Genomic DNA, 19,899 nt, shown 5'->3' with positions numbered 1-19,899 from the left:
AAGAAACTTGTTCAAAATTATATCATTAATGGCTAATTTGTAACTAAAATCTGGAACTACAAAGTCCCTGTTCAACTCCATCACCTAAGTCTAACCTTCCATATTTGTGGGTTCTTCATCCAAGGATGTAACCAAATGAAGATCAAAAATATTTGGGAAAAAAAAAAGTGTGCATGTACAGTAGAACAGACTTTTTTCCCTTGTCATTATTCCCTAAACAATACAGAAACTATATAGCATTTACACTGCACTAGGTATTATAACATAGAGACTATTTAAAGTATACAGGAAGGCATTATATGCAAGTACTACACCACTTTATGTAAGAGACTTGAGCAACAGCATTTGCAGAGATCCTGGAACAATCCTGCATAGGCTGACTGTACTTTCCTCAGGAAATGAAAAGCTAGTACTTTTCTAGAAAAGAAACAACACTTTCCACTGGCACTATCTGTTGTCAACTCCAAACAATTTGAAAATACTTATATTTCCCATTTATTATAATTTCATCTAGTGATTTTTATTAATTTCAGCAATTTAAATAGACTGTCCCTAATATGTCTCATCCCTTAACTTTCCTGTTGGTGTTGCAAATCCTGGAAACTGTTGGGGGCTGTGCCATGTGGGCTGCGCTGGGATGGCGGCTGGTGGCCAGCCAGAAGTTGTTTTGATCACATCAGCAGTGAGGAGGTTGATTAATATAAGCACACTCAGGTGATTTATCATTGGCCGTACTCAATTAAGTCCACGCACACAACGCGTGCACAGGTGTTCCCAAGTGCTGCTGCTCCGGCCTGCTCGTTTTGACCTTTGCCGTGATAGGACAGCTGGCTCCTTGCCTGATCTCAACTGGCATGGTCCTGCCCTCCGCCTCCTGGAGGGAATATAAGCAGGCAGTAGGTAGAAGGCAAGAGAAGCAGCAGTAAGCAAAAGCGGCAGCTAGCAGAAAGAAGCAGCAGCAGTACGAAGAAGCAGCTAGCAGAGAGAAGCAGCAGCTCAGATCGCAGTACGCTGGAAGCACCACTAAGAAGCACCTCAGATATAATAGATAGCACTTAGTTCACAGGATGCGGGACCTACCTCTAAAAAGCAGTAGCAGAACTCTTAAGAAGAAATAGATCTCTGATGAGCGTAGAAGCCTGTCTTTCTCTAAAACTTTCTCTATAAGCAAAGCCTATCTTTCTCTCAAAGTCTCTCTTTCTCTAAAATCAAGCAAGTCTCTTTTTCCTCAATAAGCTAAAGAATAAGCAAGAAAGCAAGGAAGCAGCTCAGGAATAGAAGTAGTTTATTTCCAGTCCACCTCCGATAAATACCCGCACAATTGTTGCCACGGGCGGCGACAGGAAAGGAAAAGTGAGCATTATCTCTAGAAAATTCAAGGGAACTATCAAATTAAAAATGTTACTGATGATAACAATTACTTAATCTTTAAAATCTTCCCCAATTAGTTGGGAGATCTATTCTAGAGTGAATTAAAACAGAAAAGCAAAACAAATTTATTACAAGTCTTTAGAATAATTTATACTAAGCAACCAACAATCATATTTCCTTCATAATGACTCACTAATTTTAATTTCTCTTTCATGATAACCTACCCATGACTTCAGGTATTGTTATATCATTAAAGATAAAACCTCTAAATAACAGTACATAGTCTTCAAATACCAATAGGAAAAAAGAGGCAAGTTAAGTATTATTCTCTAAACTACTTGTTGGGATTCTTTAGAGAAAACGATCACAATTCAAATGAAAAACACTTGATTTTTTCCCAGTTTTTGAAAATGGTAACTCTAGAAGTAAATTTGAGCTGTAAGTGTCCAATTTTACCAACAAGGGTCTCTTTTGTTTTTAAATAATAAGGGAGACCAATTTGATAGAGGAAGATGATGGTGTGTGTGTGTGTGCACGAGTGCACGTGTGCAGAAGTAATGGGGAAAGAAATCTACCAAATTATCCTATATCCATGTATGAATATACCACAATGAATTCTGCTTAAACATATAGTCATAATGCATTACAACTGTTACTACTACTACTACGGCCATTACTACTAGAAGGAAGATAAATGAGTAAAGAAGTACAAGTGTAGGGGTTGGGGTTGTAGCTCAGTAGTGGAGAACTTGTCTCTCACATGTGAGGCACTGGGTTCGAGTCTCAGCAACACATAAAAATAAAGGTAGTGTGTCCATCTACAACTAAAAAAAAAGAAAAAAAAAGAAGTGGTGCAAGTAGAATTGGGAAGGAAGGAGGGAAGGGAAAGAGAAGGTACTGGGAAATTAGATTGATCAAATTATGTTAAGTGTATGGATGAAAATGGCCCAATGAATCCCATTATTATGTATAATTATAAACCAATAATTTAAAAAGTCTCATTTTACATAAAATTCTGAAAAACTAGTTCTAAAGATGAGGGTTAAAAGTAGAATATCAGAAGGTGGTAGAGGAAAAAAACCAAAAACAAACTAGTAACAGTTCATCAATAAGATGATCAAGAAATACTATTTAAAATAAGCAAAAGAACTGAAAAAGGTTAATGAACTCTGCATACTTCACAGTACTTCAAGGTTATATCATTAAAGTATAATACAAGAGTGTGTCTCATAATAATGATCTGAATTCATTAAGAAAAGGTTAAACTCTGTTCATTTTGCCTCAGTTGAAGACCATTAAAATTACTTCTTGAAGGCACATAACAGTAAGAGAATATTAAATAAAGTACATATAAAAAGAGAATCATAAAGATTTCCAAGTGAAATGATTAAAAGTTTGTCATCTGAAGTGATATGCTATAGTTGTGGAGAATCAATGTATGAAGAATACCAGAGTGATAAAATTCCCAGTTGGAAGGAACTACAGTTCTTGCAGGTGCAGAGTAAAGGAGGTACTATAGACCTTAGTTCTGTATATTATGGTCTACAGACATTTTAGCAGTGTTAACAGTTACAGATTAACTTACTGCTGCCATAATTTTACAGCTCAGTTGTAAACATTCTCATAGTATTTGATACCTCTGAAATTTATCATTTAGGGCAGTCAACAATCACATGGCTAGAGAAAACTAAATAAATAGACACACAAACAAGTACATCATTTTGTACTTAAATACCATGTGAAAAAGGTAAAGTGAAACAAATTAAAGGGAACTGAATGTTTATATGAAATTAAGGGCAAAGATATTTCATATTTCTGTTCTGGCTTAAGCAGAGATTTTAAAAAAATCATGGCATTAATTTATCTGAATTTTTCTATTATGAATCTTGAGAGAAAAAAATAATTTTATCCCTAACAAAGCTGTTAATTCCAATTCTTCTGGAGCACATTAATGTACTCTAAAACTATTCTACCACAGGAAAATCGCTGGGGTAAAGAATCACCACATTTGGGGGTGGGGATATAGCTCAGTTGATAGACTGCTTGCCTCAAAAGCACAAGAGCCTGGGTTCAATCCTCAGCACCGCAAAAAAAAAAAAAAAAAAAAAAAAAAAAAATCACCACATTTGATGATCATGGTCTAGGTTATAATATGTCTGCTTAATTTTTTGTTGTTGCTATTTTGTTTTGGGGGAGGGTGTTACTGGGGACTGAACCCAGGGGTGCTTAACTATTGAGCCACATTCCCAGCCCTTTTTATTTCATTTTTAAATTTTGAGACAGCGATCTCACTAAGTTGCTTAGGGTCTCACTAAGTTGAGGTTGGCCTTGAACTTGAAATCATTCAGTATTCAGCCCACTGAGTTTGTGGGATCACAGGCATGTATAGAGCCATACTGGCTCTATTTAGTTTTTCTGACAGACTAGAGGCCAAGAGTGTTGGACAAGAACAGCTGAGGAGAAAAACAAGAAACAAAAAATACCTAAGAATTTATTGGGGAATAAGGAGGAAAAGTACATGAAGAAACTAAGTTATTATCAAACTTAGCAGACAATTTCCAAACTTGACTTTCCAGGCTAGTGATGCAAAGTGGAATACAGGATGACCAAGTCATCAAATACCAATTGAACAACTACCCTGCACATGGGCATAAAAAGAAAGACAAGAATAAAACATGATTATCTTACAAGCTAGCAGCAAAGACCGAGGTAGGAAGTACCATAAACAGGATATGGACCAAATGTTACATGAATATGGAAAAGGAAAAAACTGCTCAGGAGTAGTTGGGGACAAAAGATAATGAGAATTTCATAAAGTTGACAGTGGAATAAAGCACAGAAAGGTCAAATTCTTGAATGTTAAGAAAAGAGAACAAGGAGAAAGTAAACAGAGGGAAAGGAAAAAGAATATTAGCAAAGTTGAGAAATGTGCAAATGTTTAAAGAATATGTTTTCTCTAAGCCTAGAGTGCCTGGACGGATCACTTTACAAGGGTCCATAAAACTAGAAGGAAAATGAGTTCTGGACTAAACTAATGGACCTGAACAGAGGAAGGACAGTGTTGATGGGCAATTATGGATTTATGAAGTGTATTTGACACTCAGGCACAGCAAAATCTCTAAGAAGATTGACTATAATTATTGTGGTGGTTTTTCAACTTCATTAATCAAGAATTATTTTCCCAGAAACTCCTTCACTATGTGATCTAAAGTTGTCAGAGAAATCTGTGTGAAATATGTAAAGCAGAAATGAAACAGCAGTCATTACCCTAGTTGTAGTTGAAGGAGATAAATGACGAAGGCAGCCGTGCTGGCTTTACTTTGCCATACAAATTCTTCTTTCTTTGCCCTGGTTTGACAGGACTCAGAGGCAGGAGTAATAGCCCCCCACAAACTAACCTACTTATAGTCATATCCTGGCAGTAAATATGGCTTTCTCGGTTCCCCTGTGAAATACGTTTGCCCACTTCTGCCAGTGCTTCATGATGGCTTGTAGGTGACTTTTCTCTGATCCTCTATTCCTTTTATGTGTTTCTCCATCTTCTTCCATAGTTGTGTAAAACTGTATTCCTGTAATATATCCTTTATTCTTTTTTAAAAAAAATTTTTTTTAGTTGCAGATGGACACAATACCTTTATTTACTTATTTTTATGTGGTACTGAGGACTGAACCCAGTGCCTCACATATGTGAGGCAAGTGTTCTACCATACTTGCCACAACCCCAGCCCTCCTTTATTCTTTAATACTAATAGGGTTTTGTTATACTGATTGAATTTGAATTTATTATTGAAATACCTACTCTCAGAGGGTTGGTGTGAGGATTATGGATGTAAAATATCAAATATTACTAGCAAACAGCTCTCCTGCTTAATAAGTAATTTTGCTCTTAATCTCTAGATCAGATTATAAATGAGTGGCTCAACTGGTAAATAAAAACAAAAAATCTGGAGAAAAAACACCCTAAATTCTGGACTGCTGGCTTCTCTAAAAAATCAGATCTGGTGGTTAGTTATTCCACATTTCTTCATAGCACCATCAGGCTTGTTAGGAAGGAAAGAATGAGGTGATTTTAAATGTATGCAGTTTGAAACCTCCAGTTTTCCATAGTGGCTTTACTGATTTATAAATTTATAATTTATAAAATGTAAGCTAGAGGTCATGATGTTAAGTGAAATAAGTCAAACACAGAAAGACAAGTACTCCATGTTTTCCCTTTTTTATGAAAACTTGAAAAACTTGTAGGAGACTTTTCTCTTATCCTCCAACTATTCCTGAAACAAACAAACCTGAAAGTATAAGAGGGACTATTGGGGAAGGGAAAGTGAGGCGAAAGGGGTAGCAAGGAAAGTAAATAACAAAGTACAATATGTGCATGTATGAAAATTTCAGTCAAACCCAGTAATCTGTACAATTAATGAGTTAATGAGTTAATAATTCAAAGTATCCAGTGTGAGATGTTAAAATGGAAGTACAGAGGACATGCCTGGTGAGCAGATGAAAAGGGGACTATGCAGCACAGAAGCAACAAATTAAAAAGTTAGTTTTAGGCATGGTAAACATATCAGTGGATAAACCAGGGCAAAAATCTGTTCTGATAAGGCTCAAAATAAGAGGCAAAAGGCAGACAATAAACAGCTAAAATATAAGGTCACTCATAAAATATTAGTGATATGAAATAAAGCCAGAAAGGTGGTTAAAGAATGGGGTACATATAGTTGGCCTGCAATTCTAAATAAACTATGTGTATATGGGTGGTTAACAATTTTAAGTAAGGGGTTTGTAACAAATATAATTTGACCAAGATCTGAAGGATGTGAAGGAAGGACAGGTACATGCTGGGTATATGGGATGGATTGGAAGATAATGTGTACAGGGAATAACAAGAACAAAAGCACTGAGATAAGAAAGATGAGAATGGGGAGGGGCAAGATGGCAAGACAGAGGCACTTGGCATTCATCAGTTCCTATGTGGAGTACAACCAAAGTAATAGGTGTGTAGATGCATACTGAGGTCAGTCAGTGACTGTGGAATACTACTGGAGTCCAACAATGGAACTGTAAACTCCAAAGACTGTAAAATTCAAAGACTGGGGACAAGCACGTAAGAGAAATGAAATACCCCAACACCAGTCACCTGGCTCCATAGAGGAGGGGAATCTCCCCTATAGAGGAAAAAAGGTGAAAAACAGTCCCAGCAAGTTCTGTTGATGCAGCAGCTGGCATAAGGCAGGATTATAGCCTAAATAAATAAGAGCTCTGGTGTCCGCACAGTGGGCTGACTCTGAAGAAGGAATTTACTATTATTTCCCAGTGAATTCCCAGGGTGTCACTGATGGGAGCCATACTGAGAAAAGACCCACTGAGTCTGGGCTACTCTGGGGTCACAAATTCCTGCGTATTTCCATCTTTGGAAGCCTGTGGTCATCCCACTATAGTGCTCAAGCAGGAGATTATGAGAAAGACCTGGCTCACTGGAGTGACTGATACAAACCTGCTGAAAGTGACGAATGGTAGGGAACAGGAGCTACAACTCAGAGAGGAGCAGAGGGTGCCACCCTCTAGAAATGGAGAATCAGACAGCAGAGTCACATTTGGTTTTGCACAGGTGCCAGGACTGAGGGCATCTGTGGCCCCCACAGATACTGCTGCTCCTCTCCCAGCACAAAACTTTGTGAGGTCTGCTATTCCCCTCTACCTGGACACCCACAGAGGATTCCTGTGGCAATTACAAATAAACCACATGTTACTCCTGGGGTACAGAGTCTAAGAAGATTAGGAGAGAAAGTTGCTTGGCACTGTCTGCATTCCGACCCAAATGGTTCAGTAGGCACTGAGGAAATTTTAATGGGTTTCAGCCATGACTCATTACTGTTCTATATCTGGTGGACAGGTGTGTGTGGGGGGCGAACTCACATTGGCCATGTATGGCCAATGCCCTGCCCAGAAGGTGCTCAGCCAAAGCAAATCCAGAGAAATTTTATTTCACTTAGACCATGGATACACCTCAGCTGAGAAGAATTTTTTTCCTGTTGTCATTTTGGTGGTGGTGGTGGTAGCAGAAGATCTGTTTATGGTTTTTCTTTTTTCTTTTTTTTTGGCAGTGCTGAGGATCAAGTCCAAGACTTACACATGCTAGGGGGGTACTCTGCTACTAAGCTATATCCAAAGTCCAGCTGAGAGTAGTTTTGTCCAGCTCCAGCTCTGATCCACATCCACGCAAAGCCCTGGTGGGCACTCCAACATAAAAAACTGGGGGGAGCTGGGCACAGTGGCACATACCTGTAATCCTAGCAGCTCAGAAGGCTGAGTGAGGAGGATCTAGAGTTCAAAGCCAGACTCAGCAAAAGTGAGGCACTAAGCAACTCAGTGAGACCTTGTCTCTAAATAAAATATGCAATAGGGTTGGGGATGTAGCTAAGTGGTCAGGTGCCCCTGAGTTCAATTCCCTATATCCGCCGCCAAAAAAAAAAGAATTGTAGGAAGAAAATCCCCAGGCCATTCACAATTAGGGAGGATCTGAGGCCTGATGACAACGTGCTCAGTAGCAGCAAGATGGAATATCTCACTTTTTGCTAATACCGTACCTACGTGAGTCCTTTGCCTTGGTTTACCAGCACCTTGGTTAGATCGGGCCTTGCTGACACCACTGGGAATGAGTACCACAGAAGGGGGCTATTGTTCTGACTCCTGCCCTTCCTCTTGAAGCACCTGGACCCAACACCAATGTCTAATTAGAAGACAAATATTTCCAGCCCTTTCCCACAACTGGAGCACCCAGTATAGAAACCCTTTCGAGGAACAGAACCAATACCAAGAATGCCTTGAAGAAACCCCCATGACCTGATGGGGCCACCACTCCTTCTCTAAGACTAACTGCAAAGTGTGCACTCCCCACATTCTGCTGCCTACAAATACCTGCCTGAAGTCCTAGAGGGTTCCCATTCTTGTGAAATCTGCAAAGACAGTTTTCTTTGAACTCTGATACAGTACTGTGACCAAATACTAATCACAACCAAAAGAGCTGCCCAGCTAGAAATAAACTCAACATCACACAACAAACTGATATCCCAGGTAACATCCTCTGGAGAAAACTGTTTAGTAAGAAGGTCATTCTGTAAAAGCGGTAGAGATATTCATCTGAACAGGTGCACAAATCTCAACACAGAAACACAAATAATATGGGGGAAAAAAAGTAATATGACACTTCTTATGGTTTATAGCTTTCTAGTAACAGTTTGTAGATAACAAAATAAATAAAATGACTGATAATTCAAAAGGTAATATTTAAAAAGCTGATATCTAATACAGATAAGGAACACAATGCAGGCTATGAGTAAGAAATTCATCACAGAGAGATTCTTAAAAAAACCAATCACAATCTTGGAAATGAAAAGTTCAAGTCTGATAAAATATTCAGTTAAAAGCCTTAGATACAGTGGAAGAAAGAATATCAGAACTTACAGACCTTTTAAAATACTACCTTCAGACACACATACACAAAAATGAAGAGCATTCAAGAACTGTAGGACACCATTAAAAGATGAAATGTCTACATTATCAGCATACCCAAAAAGGAGGAAATAAAGTTTAAAGACAGAGAAAAATCTGTTCAATGATATAATAGCAGAAAATCTCCTAAGTCATGAGAAAGACACAGATATTCGGTATAGAAGGCCTTTGGTACCCAAAATAAACGAACAGAGAAGAATCTTACCATAACACATCAAAATTACAGGAAAAAGAATACTAAAGTCTGCAAGAGAAAAGTACCAAGTCACATTTAAAGACAAACTCATTAGACGAAGAGCAGATTTCTTAGCAGAAACATTAAAGGCCAGAGGGCATGTACTGATGTATTTCAAGTCCTGAAAGAAAATAACTACCAATCAAGTTTACTGAATCTAGTAAAATTGAAGGAGAAATACTTTCTAAGATAATCATATAAACTATGGGCATTCATGACCAGTCTTACAAAATGCTTAAGGGATTCCTACACCCGGAAGTGGAAGAAAGGTAACTACCATCATGAGAGCAAATGAAAGAACAAATCCCACTGGAAGAGTAGATACACAAATGAGAAAGAGGATAGAAACCCAACATTGATATAGTAAACCATCAAACCACAGTTGAATTAAAAAAAGAAACAAAAACACATTTAAAACAACTAGAAGAAAACCAACAAAATGTCACCAGTCCACACCTTTCAGTTACTCTGATAAATAGCTTCAAATCTCCAATTAAAAAGATACAAGTTGGCTGAATAGATTAAAAAAAAAAAAAAAAAGACAAAACAAGTATGTATGCCTACAAGAAACTCTCCTCACCAGTAAGGACACAGACATATAGACTGAAAAGACAAAGGACCCCCCAAAAAGATATTCCAAGCAATGGAATCCCAAAGCAATCAAGAACAGTTATACTTCTATCCAACAAAATAGACTTTAAAACAAAAACAATAGAAAGAAACAAAGTTCACTATATAATGATCAAGAGAGCAAATCATCAAGAAGATATAATTACAAATCTCTATGCACTGAGTGTCAGAGCCCCCAATTTATTTATTTATTGGTTCTTTTTAGTTCTACATGACAGTGGAATTCATTTTGATAAAATTATACAAGCATGGAATATATCTTATTCTAATAAGGACCTCATTCTTGTGGTTGTAAACAATGGTGGGATTCACGATGGTGTATTCATACATGTACATAGGAAAAGTACACCAAGTTCATTCCATTGTCTTTCCTTTTCCTATCCCCACTCCCTTCCCTTCATTCCTCCTTTGTCTAATCTACTGAATATCTGTTCTTCCTTCTTTCCCCTTATTCTGGGTTAGCTTATACATATCAGTGAAAACATTTGACCTTTGGCTTTTGGGGACTGGCTTATTTCACTTAGCATGATAGTCTATCCATTACTGGCAAATGTCACAAAGTCATTCTTCTTAATGTCTGAGAAATACTCTATTGTGTATATATACCATATTTCTTTCTCCATTCATCTGCTGAAGGGCACCTATGTTGAGTCCAGAGCTTAGCTATGACAGAGCACCACACAATTTTATAGCAAAATACTATTAGGCCTAGAAGAGACATAGGCTCCGATACAATAACAGTGGGGAATTTTAATACCCTAAGTCTTACCAATAGATCATTCAGACCAAAATCAAAAACAAAAAACAAAAAACCCCCCAAAAAACAGAGTAATTATCCTATAGAGCAAATAAATTTAACAGACATTTACAGAACTTTCCACTCAAAAGCTCCAAAATACATATTCTTTTCAGTAGCGCACAGAACATTTTCTAAAACAGACAATATCAGATGACAAAACAAATCTTAATAAATTAAAAAAAAAAGAAATAATAATCTTCATTTTTTTCTAATCATGATGGAAAAATAAGAATGAAAAGAGAAATATTAAAAATTACAGATACGTGGAGACTGAACATTACATTTTTGAAAGAATAGTGGGTCAATGAGAAAGAAATTAGAAAAATACTTGAATTAAACATAAATGAAAACACAACATACCAAAACCAGTGGGATACACAAATGCAGTACTAAGAAGGTAGTTTACAGTTGGTGTCCACATTAAAATAAAAAAAGAAGAAAGAAAGAAGAAAGATCTCACATAAATAACTTAATGATGCATCTCAAGGTCTCAGAAAAGCAAGAAAAAAAATATCCAAAACTGGTAGAAGGAAATAAAGATCAGAGCAGAAATAAATGAAATAGAAACTCAAAGAATACAAAGAACCACTGAAAGATTTGGTTCTTTGAAAAAAATTAATGAAACTGATGATCCTTTAGCTAGACTAAATAAAAGAAAAGAGGAAGACCCAAATAAATAAAATCTCTGATGATAACCACAGAAATTTAAAGGATCACTGAGATTATTTTGAAACACTATATGGTAGCAAAATGGAAAATCTAGAAATGTACACATTTCTGGACACATATGACCTACCAAAACTGAACCAAGAGGATAAAAAAAGTGTGAACAGACCAATAACATGTAATGAAATTGTATCAGTAATAAAGACTCCCAACAAAGAAAAGCCCAGGACTGGATGGTTTCACTAATGAAACGTGCCAAAACTTCAAATGCACTAACATGAATGTTCCTAAAACTATTTCACGAAATTCAAAGGTAGCTGACCCTTTCAAAAGCATTCTATAAGGTCAGCATTACACTGTTAACAAAACCTGAATAGGACATATTTGAAAATAAATAATAAATAAAACTACAGACCAATATCCCTGATTAACATAGATACAAAAATTTTCATTACACATTATACATATAGTAGCACATTAATTGCACACAATATTATATACCATGATCATGAAGGTTTCACTCCAGTAATGCAAGGATTATTTAATATACACAAATCAATAAACAATACACTACATAAACAATGAAGGATAAAAATTACATGATCAGCTCAACAGATGCAGAAAAAGCATTTGATAAAATTCAATATCCTTTCATAATAAAAGCACTTAGTAGATTTTATTTATTTGGGTCTTCCTCTCTTCTTCTGTTTAGTCTAGCATAAGGACTGAAAGTCAATATGATAAATGATATATCACACTGAATGGGGAAAAGCTGAAAGCATACAGTGAACAAGAGTGTCCACTCTTATGGTTCTTATTCAGTACAGTACTAGGAGTTTTACCTAGACAAGAGAAAGTTTTAACTAGGCAAGAGAAATAAATAGAAGGCATACAAATAGAAAGGGAGAAAAGTCAAATGATCTGTTTGCAAATGCTAAGATTCTTTGCACAGAAAAACCTAAAGACTCCACCAAAAGCCTATTCATAGAATAAATGAATTCAGTAAAGTAGGATGCAAAATCCACACACAAAAACCAGCAGTTGCTGGATGTGGAGGTACACACTTGAAATTCCAGCAAACTGAAAGGTTGAGGCAGGAGGAATACAAGTTTAAGGCCAGTCACAGCAACTAAGTGAGACCTTGTCTCAAAAAAAAAAGGGCTGGGGATATAGCTCAGTGGCCAAGCACCCCTGGGTTCAATCCCCAATGCCTACCCAAACAAGCAAACAAACAGCAGCTTTACTATATACCAATACTGGCTGAGCAAGAAACCATGACAGTGATCCCATTCACAAGAGCCGCCCACAAAATACTTAGGAATAAACCTAAGGAAGTGAAAGACCTATGCAATATAAAGTGGAAAACAATGAAGAAAGAAACAGAAGCTACTAAAAGGTGGAAAGATCTTCCATGTTCATAAACAGAAAGAATATTGTTTAAAATATCTACACTACCCAAAGCAATCTGCACACTGAATGCAATCCCCATTAAAATACTAATGACATTCTTCACATAACTAGAAAAACAACCCTAATATTCATATGGAAGCACAAAAGACCCCAAATAGCCAAAGCAATCTTGAGCTAAAAGAGCTAAGCAAGAGGCATCACAATACCAGAATTCAAGACATACTACAGGGCTGGGGTTGTGGCTCAGAGGTAGAGCACTTGCCTGGCATGTGCAAGGCACTGGGTTTGATTCTCAGCACCACATGTAAATAAATGAATAAAATAAGGATCTAATAACATCTTAAAAAAAAAAAAAAAAGACATACTACAGAGCAACAGTAACAAAAATGGCATGGTACTGGCAACAGAAACAGACCAATGGAACAGAATAGAGAACCTAGAAATAAATTCACATATCGATTGCTAATTGATTCTTCACAAAGTTGCCAAAAACATACAGTGAAGAAAGAACAGCCTCTTTAACAAATGGTGCTAGGAAAACTGAATTTCCAAAAGCGGAAGACTGAAATTTGACCTCTATCTCTTACCCTGTTTAAAAATCAACTCAAACTGAATTAAAGTCCTTAATATAAGACTTGAAACTCTGAAACTACTAGAAGATACATAGAGGAAAAACTTAAAGATATTGGTAGAGGCAGTGATTTTCTGAATAGGACTCCCAAAGCACAGGAAACAAAAGAAAAAATTAACCAATAGGATTACATTAAACTAAAATGTTTCTGTATAGCAAAGAAATAAGAGTGAAGAGAAAACCTACAGAATGAGAGAAAATATTTGCCAGTTATTCATCTGACACAGGGCTTGTATCTAGAAAAAGAACTCAAAAAACAACAACAAAAAAAAATGAGTAATCAAATTAAAAATATGGGCAAATGATCTGAACAGACACTTCACAAAAGAGGAAGTATAAAAGGACAATAAAATAAATGAAAAATGCCCAATACATATAAGTCATCAGGGAAATGCAAATCAAAACTACAACAAGATACTATCTCATTCAAGTTAGAATGGTTATTATCAACAACAAAAACTAATAAATGTTGGCAAGGATTTGGAAAGAAAGGATCCCTTTTAACACTGTTGGAGGGAATGTGAACTAGTAGCCACTATGCAAATGAATAAAGTATACAAAACAAATACCTGCATACCTGTGTTTATAGTGGTAATTTTTGTGATAGCTACAAGAGGGAATCAGCTCAGGTGCCCATCAACAGATAAATCAATACAGAAAATGTAATGTGTATACAATACAGAGAGTATTATTCAGTCATAGAGGAGAATGAAATCCTGTCATTTGCAGCAAAATGGATGGAGATGGAGGACATTATTTTTCTATTAAGGTCAGGCACAGAAAGAAAGTTTTGTATTTTCTGTTTCTCATATGGAAATTGAAAAAAGGAAAACAAATAAATTTAAAAAGTCAACCTGAAAGAAGAGGGATTACTGGTGACTGGCAAGGGTAATGGGGGACATGGGATGCAGGGTAGGGGAAAGAAGAATTTACTATGTATATCTATATGTGGATATATCACAGTAAATCCCATCAATCTATAAAACCAAAAAAAAAAAAGGTCAAAGAAAAATGTAAAAAGATAAAGGAAAAGATGGATTGAGGGTAAGAGATACAAAGAAAAAACAAAGATGGTAAAGGAACCACATACAATTAATTGGAAAGCTGTACAAACAGAAGATGATATTTCAAGAAAGAAAGGGGGAGGTTAACAGCTTTCAATGCTTCAATGAATAAAGGATGAGAAATAAGCAAAACATACTGGATTTGAAAAGTAAATTACTCATGACTTTAAAAGAGAAACTTTCTAAGTTGTTGAAGGTTTACATGGAAAATTAAGGAAAAAGTCAGATGTGGAGGCAGAGGCAGGAGGATCACAAGTTTAAGGCCAGCGTGGGCAACTTACCAAGTTCCTAACCACTTAACAAGACCCTGTTTCATTTCAAAATAACAAAAAGACTGGGGATATGGCTCAGTGGCTCAGCGCTCCTCCTGGGTTCAATCCCTGGTACAAAAAAAAAAAGGCATTTGCCAAAACAGGCAAATAGTATATTTGGATCACTTTTCCAAAAAAGATTAACAAGAAGAAGAAAAAAGGAAGAAAACAATCACCTGATGGGGTTGGCAAATTGCAGGGCTTCATGTTAGGAAAAAGTTTTACTTGCTAGTATAGATAGTGCTAAAAAAGGGAAGGAAGGCTACGCCAAAGACCTCTAGGGTAGTACTTTCAGTCTCACTCACCTTCATAGTATATAAAGTATTTGAAAATACCTACATTCTATTTGAGATATACAAGGATACTGTGGCATTCTGATTAGGAAACTCTTTTCTAGGGCTTTAGGTCTCAAACCCAACAAGCCAAACAAAACCAACTCATAAGAGTGAATTGTGGGCCTCTTCTTCTTGGTCCCATATTGAACTTGAGTTGGAAGAGGCGAGTCCAGTCTCAAAATGAAGATAAAAGCAATGCCCGGTCATCTACAGCCCAACTCCAGCTGTTTTCATTGCTGCTGCCTGCGGTGGGGGGAGGACAGCCATGATCCAAAGGAACCAGAGCAATTGAGGAAGCTGTTTACTGGTGGTCTGAGCTTTGAAACTACAGATGATAGTTTAAGAGAACATTCTGAGAAATAGGGAGCACTAACAGATTGTGTGGTAATGAGAGATCCCCAAACAAAACATTCCAGGGGCTTTGGTTTTGTGACTTACTCTTGTGTTGAAGAGATGGATACAGCAATGTGTGCTCAGCCACACAAGGTTGATAGATGTGTAGTAGAACCAAAGAGAGCTGTTTCTAGAGAGGATTCTGTAAAGCCTCCTAATAGTGAAGAAAATTTTTGCTGGTGGTACAGAAGAATATAATTTGAGAGATTACTTTGAAAAGTATGGCTAGATTGAAACCACAGAAGTTATGGAAGACAGGCAGAGTGGGAAAAAGAGGATTTGCTTTTGTAACTTTTGATGATCATAATATAGTTGACAAAACTGTTGTTCAGAAATACCACACTATGAGCAACACTGTGAAGTGAAAAAGGCCCTTTCTAAACAAGAGATGCAGTCTGCTGAATCACAAAGAGGTCATGGAGGTAGATCTAGCAACTTTGTGAGTTGTGGAGGAAACTTTGGAGGTGGTGGAGGTAACTTTGGCTATGGTGGAAACTTTCATGGAAGAGGCAGCTATGGTTGTGGAGGTAGTGGCAACAGAGGTAGTTATGGAGGTGGTGATGGTGGATATAATGGATTTGAAGATAATGGTGGCAACTATGGCAGTGGTCCTGGTTATAGTAGTAGAGGAGACTGTGGTAGTAGCAGTGGATATGGTGGTGGAGGAGGAGGAGGATATGAGGGTTAGAATGAAGGAGGAAATTCTGATGGTGGTAACTATGGTGGTGGTGAGAATTATAATGATTTTGGAAATTACAGGGGACAACAGCAATCAAATTATGGACCCATGAAGAAGGGCAGTTTTGGTGGAAGAAACTGGCAGTTCCTATGGTTATGGATCTGGTAGACAGTGGTGGATATGGTAGCAGAAAAGAGCTACAGTCTCTTGGTAGGAGAGAGAGTGAGTGGGGAGTTGTCAGAAAAACTTCAGGCTACTTTGAGACAGTCATCCCAAATGCATTAGAGGAACTGTAAAAATCTGCCACAGAAGGAATGATGATCCACAGTCAGAAAAGTTACTGAGCTTAAACAGGAAACCCTTCCTATTCAGGACTGTGATAGCCACAATCTGCAAAAAGTGCAGCTATTGATTAATGCAATGTAGTGTCAATTAAATGTACATTTCTGAGGCCTTTTATCTGTTGTAGCTTTTTCTTTTCATTACATCAGGTATATTGCCCTGTAAATTGTGGTAGTGGTACCAGGAATACAAAATTAAGGAATTAAAAGGAGAAAAAAAAAAAAAAAAAAAAAAAAAGAATGACTTGCATGCCACAGGAAGGTTTTTATCCTGTTAGGAGCCTTTGGAGTGTTTGAGCAGCCCCTGTTTCATATCCCAGAAAACATAATTCCAATTTCTTGGAGATAACAGTATCTGTCCCACAGGTCTCCTGTGCTGGTTAAATGTCTTTCCAGCTAGAGTGTTACAGCAGTGAGCACCAAGATCCTATCTTTTCGGAAATTTTTAGAGTTATCCTATTTTCTTAGTATCACTATAACTATATCACTTCTGATTATGTGGATGAACTAGTAATGTAACTGCTATGGAAACTGGTTAAGACCTGGACAAAGTCTTCCACTGAGCCACATTCCCAGTTCTTTTTTATATTTTATATAATATAAAGGGTCTCGCTGATGTGCTAAGTGCCTCGATAAGATGCTGAAGCTGGCATCGACCACACCCAGCTGGACAAAGTCTTTAGATAACAAAGTTCTCAGTTATCTTGTAGGACAAGTCTTAAGGACAGTCTGAAAGTCTGAAGTCAGTTTTTCAAGAATGAGTATGTGCTGAAGAAGTCAGCTCTCCAGTTAAGATCTTTGACATCATAAGCTCAAAATAATTGCCTTCAGAAAAGAAACATGTAATCTATAAAGAGGCACGATGATCATCTACACCTGTGTAAAAGAACCCTTAAGCTTCCCCTTGACATTCAATCAGTAAGTAGCTTCTTCCTTTTCCCTTCCTATAAATTCCTCCTGATACCTACCAGTTGACCAGGGAAGCGGATCTGAATTTATCAAGACTGATCTCCCTGTTGGTTGTGCAATAACACTCTTTTTGCAGTAACTAATGCCACTGTACAGGATTCTATGTGCACAGGTCAGTGAGTCCTTGCCCAGTATCTCTATTACCAGTTCCTCCTACAATCAATCATGTGTAACTTAGGCACACGCAAGAATTATGGAGCCAAAATTACAGCATGGTTTCAGAGGAAAATCCAAGATAGTCCTCCATATACCCTTAGTAACATATACCCTACGATTATCTAGACTGAAGGAAGGAGTGAAGATGCAAGAGGGGGAGGAGATATCGGATAGGACAACAACCTGGGAGATATTTAAGGATATGGGGTCAAGGAATATATGTTAAAAATAAAATTTTATACATGTTTTACTGTTTACAAACAACTTTCCCCTTTATCTTTCATAATAAAGACAATTATTTCCATTCTGTTGTGCTTAAGAGAGGAGCCAAGGGCTGGGGTATAGCTCAGTGGGTAGAGTGCTTGCCTAGCAAGCACAGGGCCCTGGGGTCAATCCTCAGTACCACAAAAAAATAAAATAAATAAAAAGAGGAGTCAAGGTCACACAACTGGTGCCAGAATCATGACATAAAGACTGATCTGTTCTTCCTACTCTTATCATGTTAGCAGAGGGATGGAGAAAACAAATAAATATATTTAAAACAAAACAACAACAACAACAACAAAAACCCTGCTGTGATGAAGAGAAAATTGAAGCTCACTCAGAAAACCTATAAGATCTGGGCTCCTTTTTAGAAAAGAAGAATGCATGCTTATTTACTTTTGAATGGCAATTTTACTTTCAGAGAGTTCAAGCTACTGATGTGCTGACAAACTTAATGACCACCATCTCACTATTTTGCTTCTGCCAAGTGAGGAAAATTTGAGAGACCACTATTACTAAACATATGTTAAGCAGCAAAATGTTTTATGTCTATGCCTATGGATAATAATATTAAGGAATAAAAATCTTCATCTCTTCATGAATTTATTGATTCATATTAGATATTCTGCATCTCTTTGTTCTGGTCTTTGAACATTATACAAAAAAAAAAAAAAAAAAAAAAAAAAAACCTGCTGTTTTCTAACAAAGGTTAAGAAATCCTAAGATATTTTTGTGCAGTTAACACTTGAATAAATTACTAGGAAATACTGTATGAACACTAGTCTGAATAATGCCTTAATGAATGTTGACCCAAGAGGCTTCAAATAGGTACAACAGGGTCTAAAGAGAGAGGTAAGAAAGTTACAAAGAAGATAATAAGGCTACCCAAAGGGCTAAGACAAATTTCAGAGATCTTCCACACTGTTTAAAGAAACTACACATTCATTTAAGATATCTTACCATGAGATTCAAGTCCAGCTCCCTGTGCCAGCCCATTGTCATAGGACTGAAAAAGAAAAACATTATTAGTTTAATAAGAAAAAAATATGGAATAATAAATGACTTAACAGTTGCCATTGTGTTTTTTTTTTTTTTTTTAGAAAATCTTTTATTTTCATTTCTCCTTTGTATCTTTCAAAATTTGCATTTTTCTCCATAGAGAAGTAGAAGCAGGCATTTTCCAAATACCTGGTCTTTCATTCACCAAGCCAAATCACTAAACGCATGCAATTCTGAGAATAGACTGTTCAAAGATTGCATCCACATGTTCAATTTTTACCTAATAAAAAGCGCTCACCCCTATTCCTCTAACATTTGCAACTACGTAAGAGTTGAATGAAAATATAAGGATTTTAGTGTCATAAAACTTTATGAACATGAAACAAATCTAGTGAGACAGTTGGACTTGCTGAAGGGTAAGAATGGCCTAAATTTCAATTTCCCTATATTGTTAAAAAAATCAAAACAGAATAAGAACAACAAAATTTACAAAATTCAACCCTTAGCAAAGCAACAAGAAATTCTCAAGCTTCAGATTACCAACTGTCTATAGAAAAAGAAACATCAAATCTCAGGAATCTACCTCCTCTCAAACCTCTGATATATTTTTTTAGAAAGTGAAGGTGATTTGTGAAAAATTATGAGGAAAATAAGAGGGGGAGATGATAGGTCTGAGATTCACTTAAAGATCACTGCCTAAAAAATAAAGTTCACCCCAATACCAAAAATATAATAAACTTGCTTTGCATATAGTTCCAATCTGTACAAATTCCAGTTACAGTAACTTTAAAAATAAAGAGTTCACATTTCATTAAGTATGGTATATTAATCATAATTTTGCATAAAGTGTAAGTTTTTCAGTCCACATGTCATTACATAAATAACAGATATGCATCATAACCAGTGACCAATTACATCCCCCTTTTCAAAGTCTGTTAGTAATTGGTCATTGCATGCTGTTCAGTTCACACAGCAAGCATGTGGCTGTACTGTCTCTTTGTCTCTCAGTGACAAACCACATGCTGTTTTACAAAAATGCATAATGAAAAGAAAGGATTAGTAACTAAAGATGAAAAGTACAGTAAAGAAATAAAAAGCGATAACACTGTAAATAAACTTGAAAACAAACAGTCACAG

The 19,899-nt window shown here is 36.7% G+C and overlaps 1 protein-coding gene and 1 pseudogene across 1 annotated transcript in view; one reads left to right on the top strand and one right to left on the bottom strand.

Moving 5' to 3' along the window:
* Pggt1b (protein geranylgeranyltransferase type I subunit beta) overlaps positions 1-19,899 on the bottom strand; it is a 67,872-nt gene that overhangs the window by 9,416 nt on the left and 38,557 nt on the right. Inside the window, exon 6 of the mRNA XM_047556194.1 lies at positions 18,724-18,769. Within this exon, the coding sequence (XP_047412150.1) occupies positions 18,724-18,769 (46 nt within the window). The remainder of the gene's footprint in view (positions 1-18,723; positions 18,770-19,899) is intronic.
* Positions 15,220-16,329, top strand: LOC124986919 (heterogeneous nuclear ribonucleoprotein A3-like; annotated as a pseudogene).

This window comes from Sciurus carolinensis, chromosome 6, assembly GCF_902686445.1.
Source record: "Sciurus carolinensis chromosome 6, mSciCar1.2, whole genome shotgun sequence".
NCBI lineage: Eukaryota > Metazoa > Chordata > Mammalia > Rodentia > Sciuridae > Sciurus > Sciurus carolinensis.
Note: the sequence above shows the minus strand (reverse complement) of the source record. Positions and strands in the feature narration are given on the sequence as shown.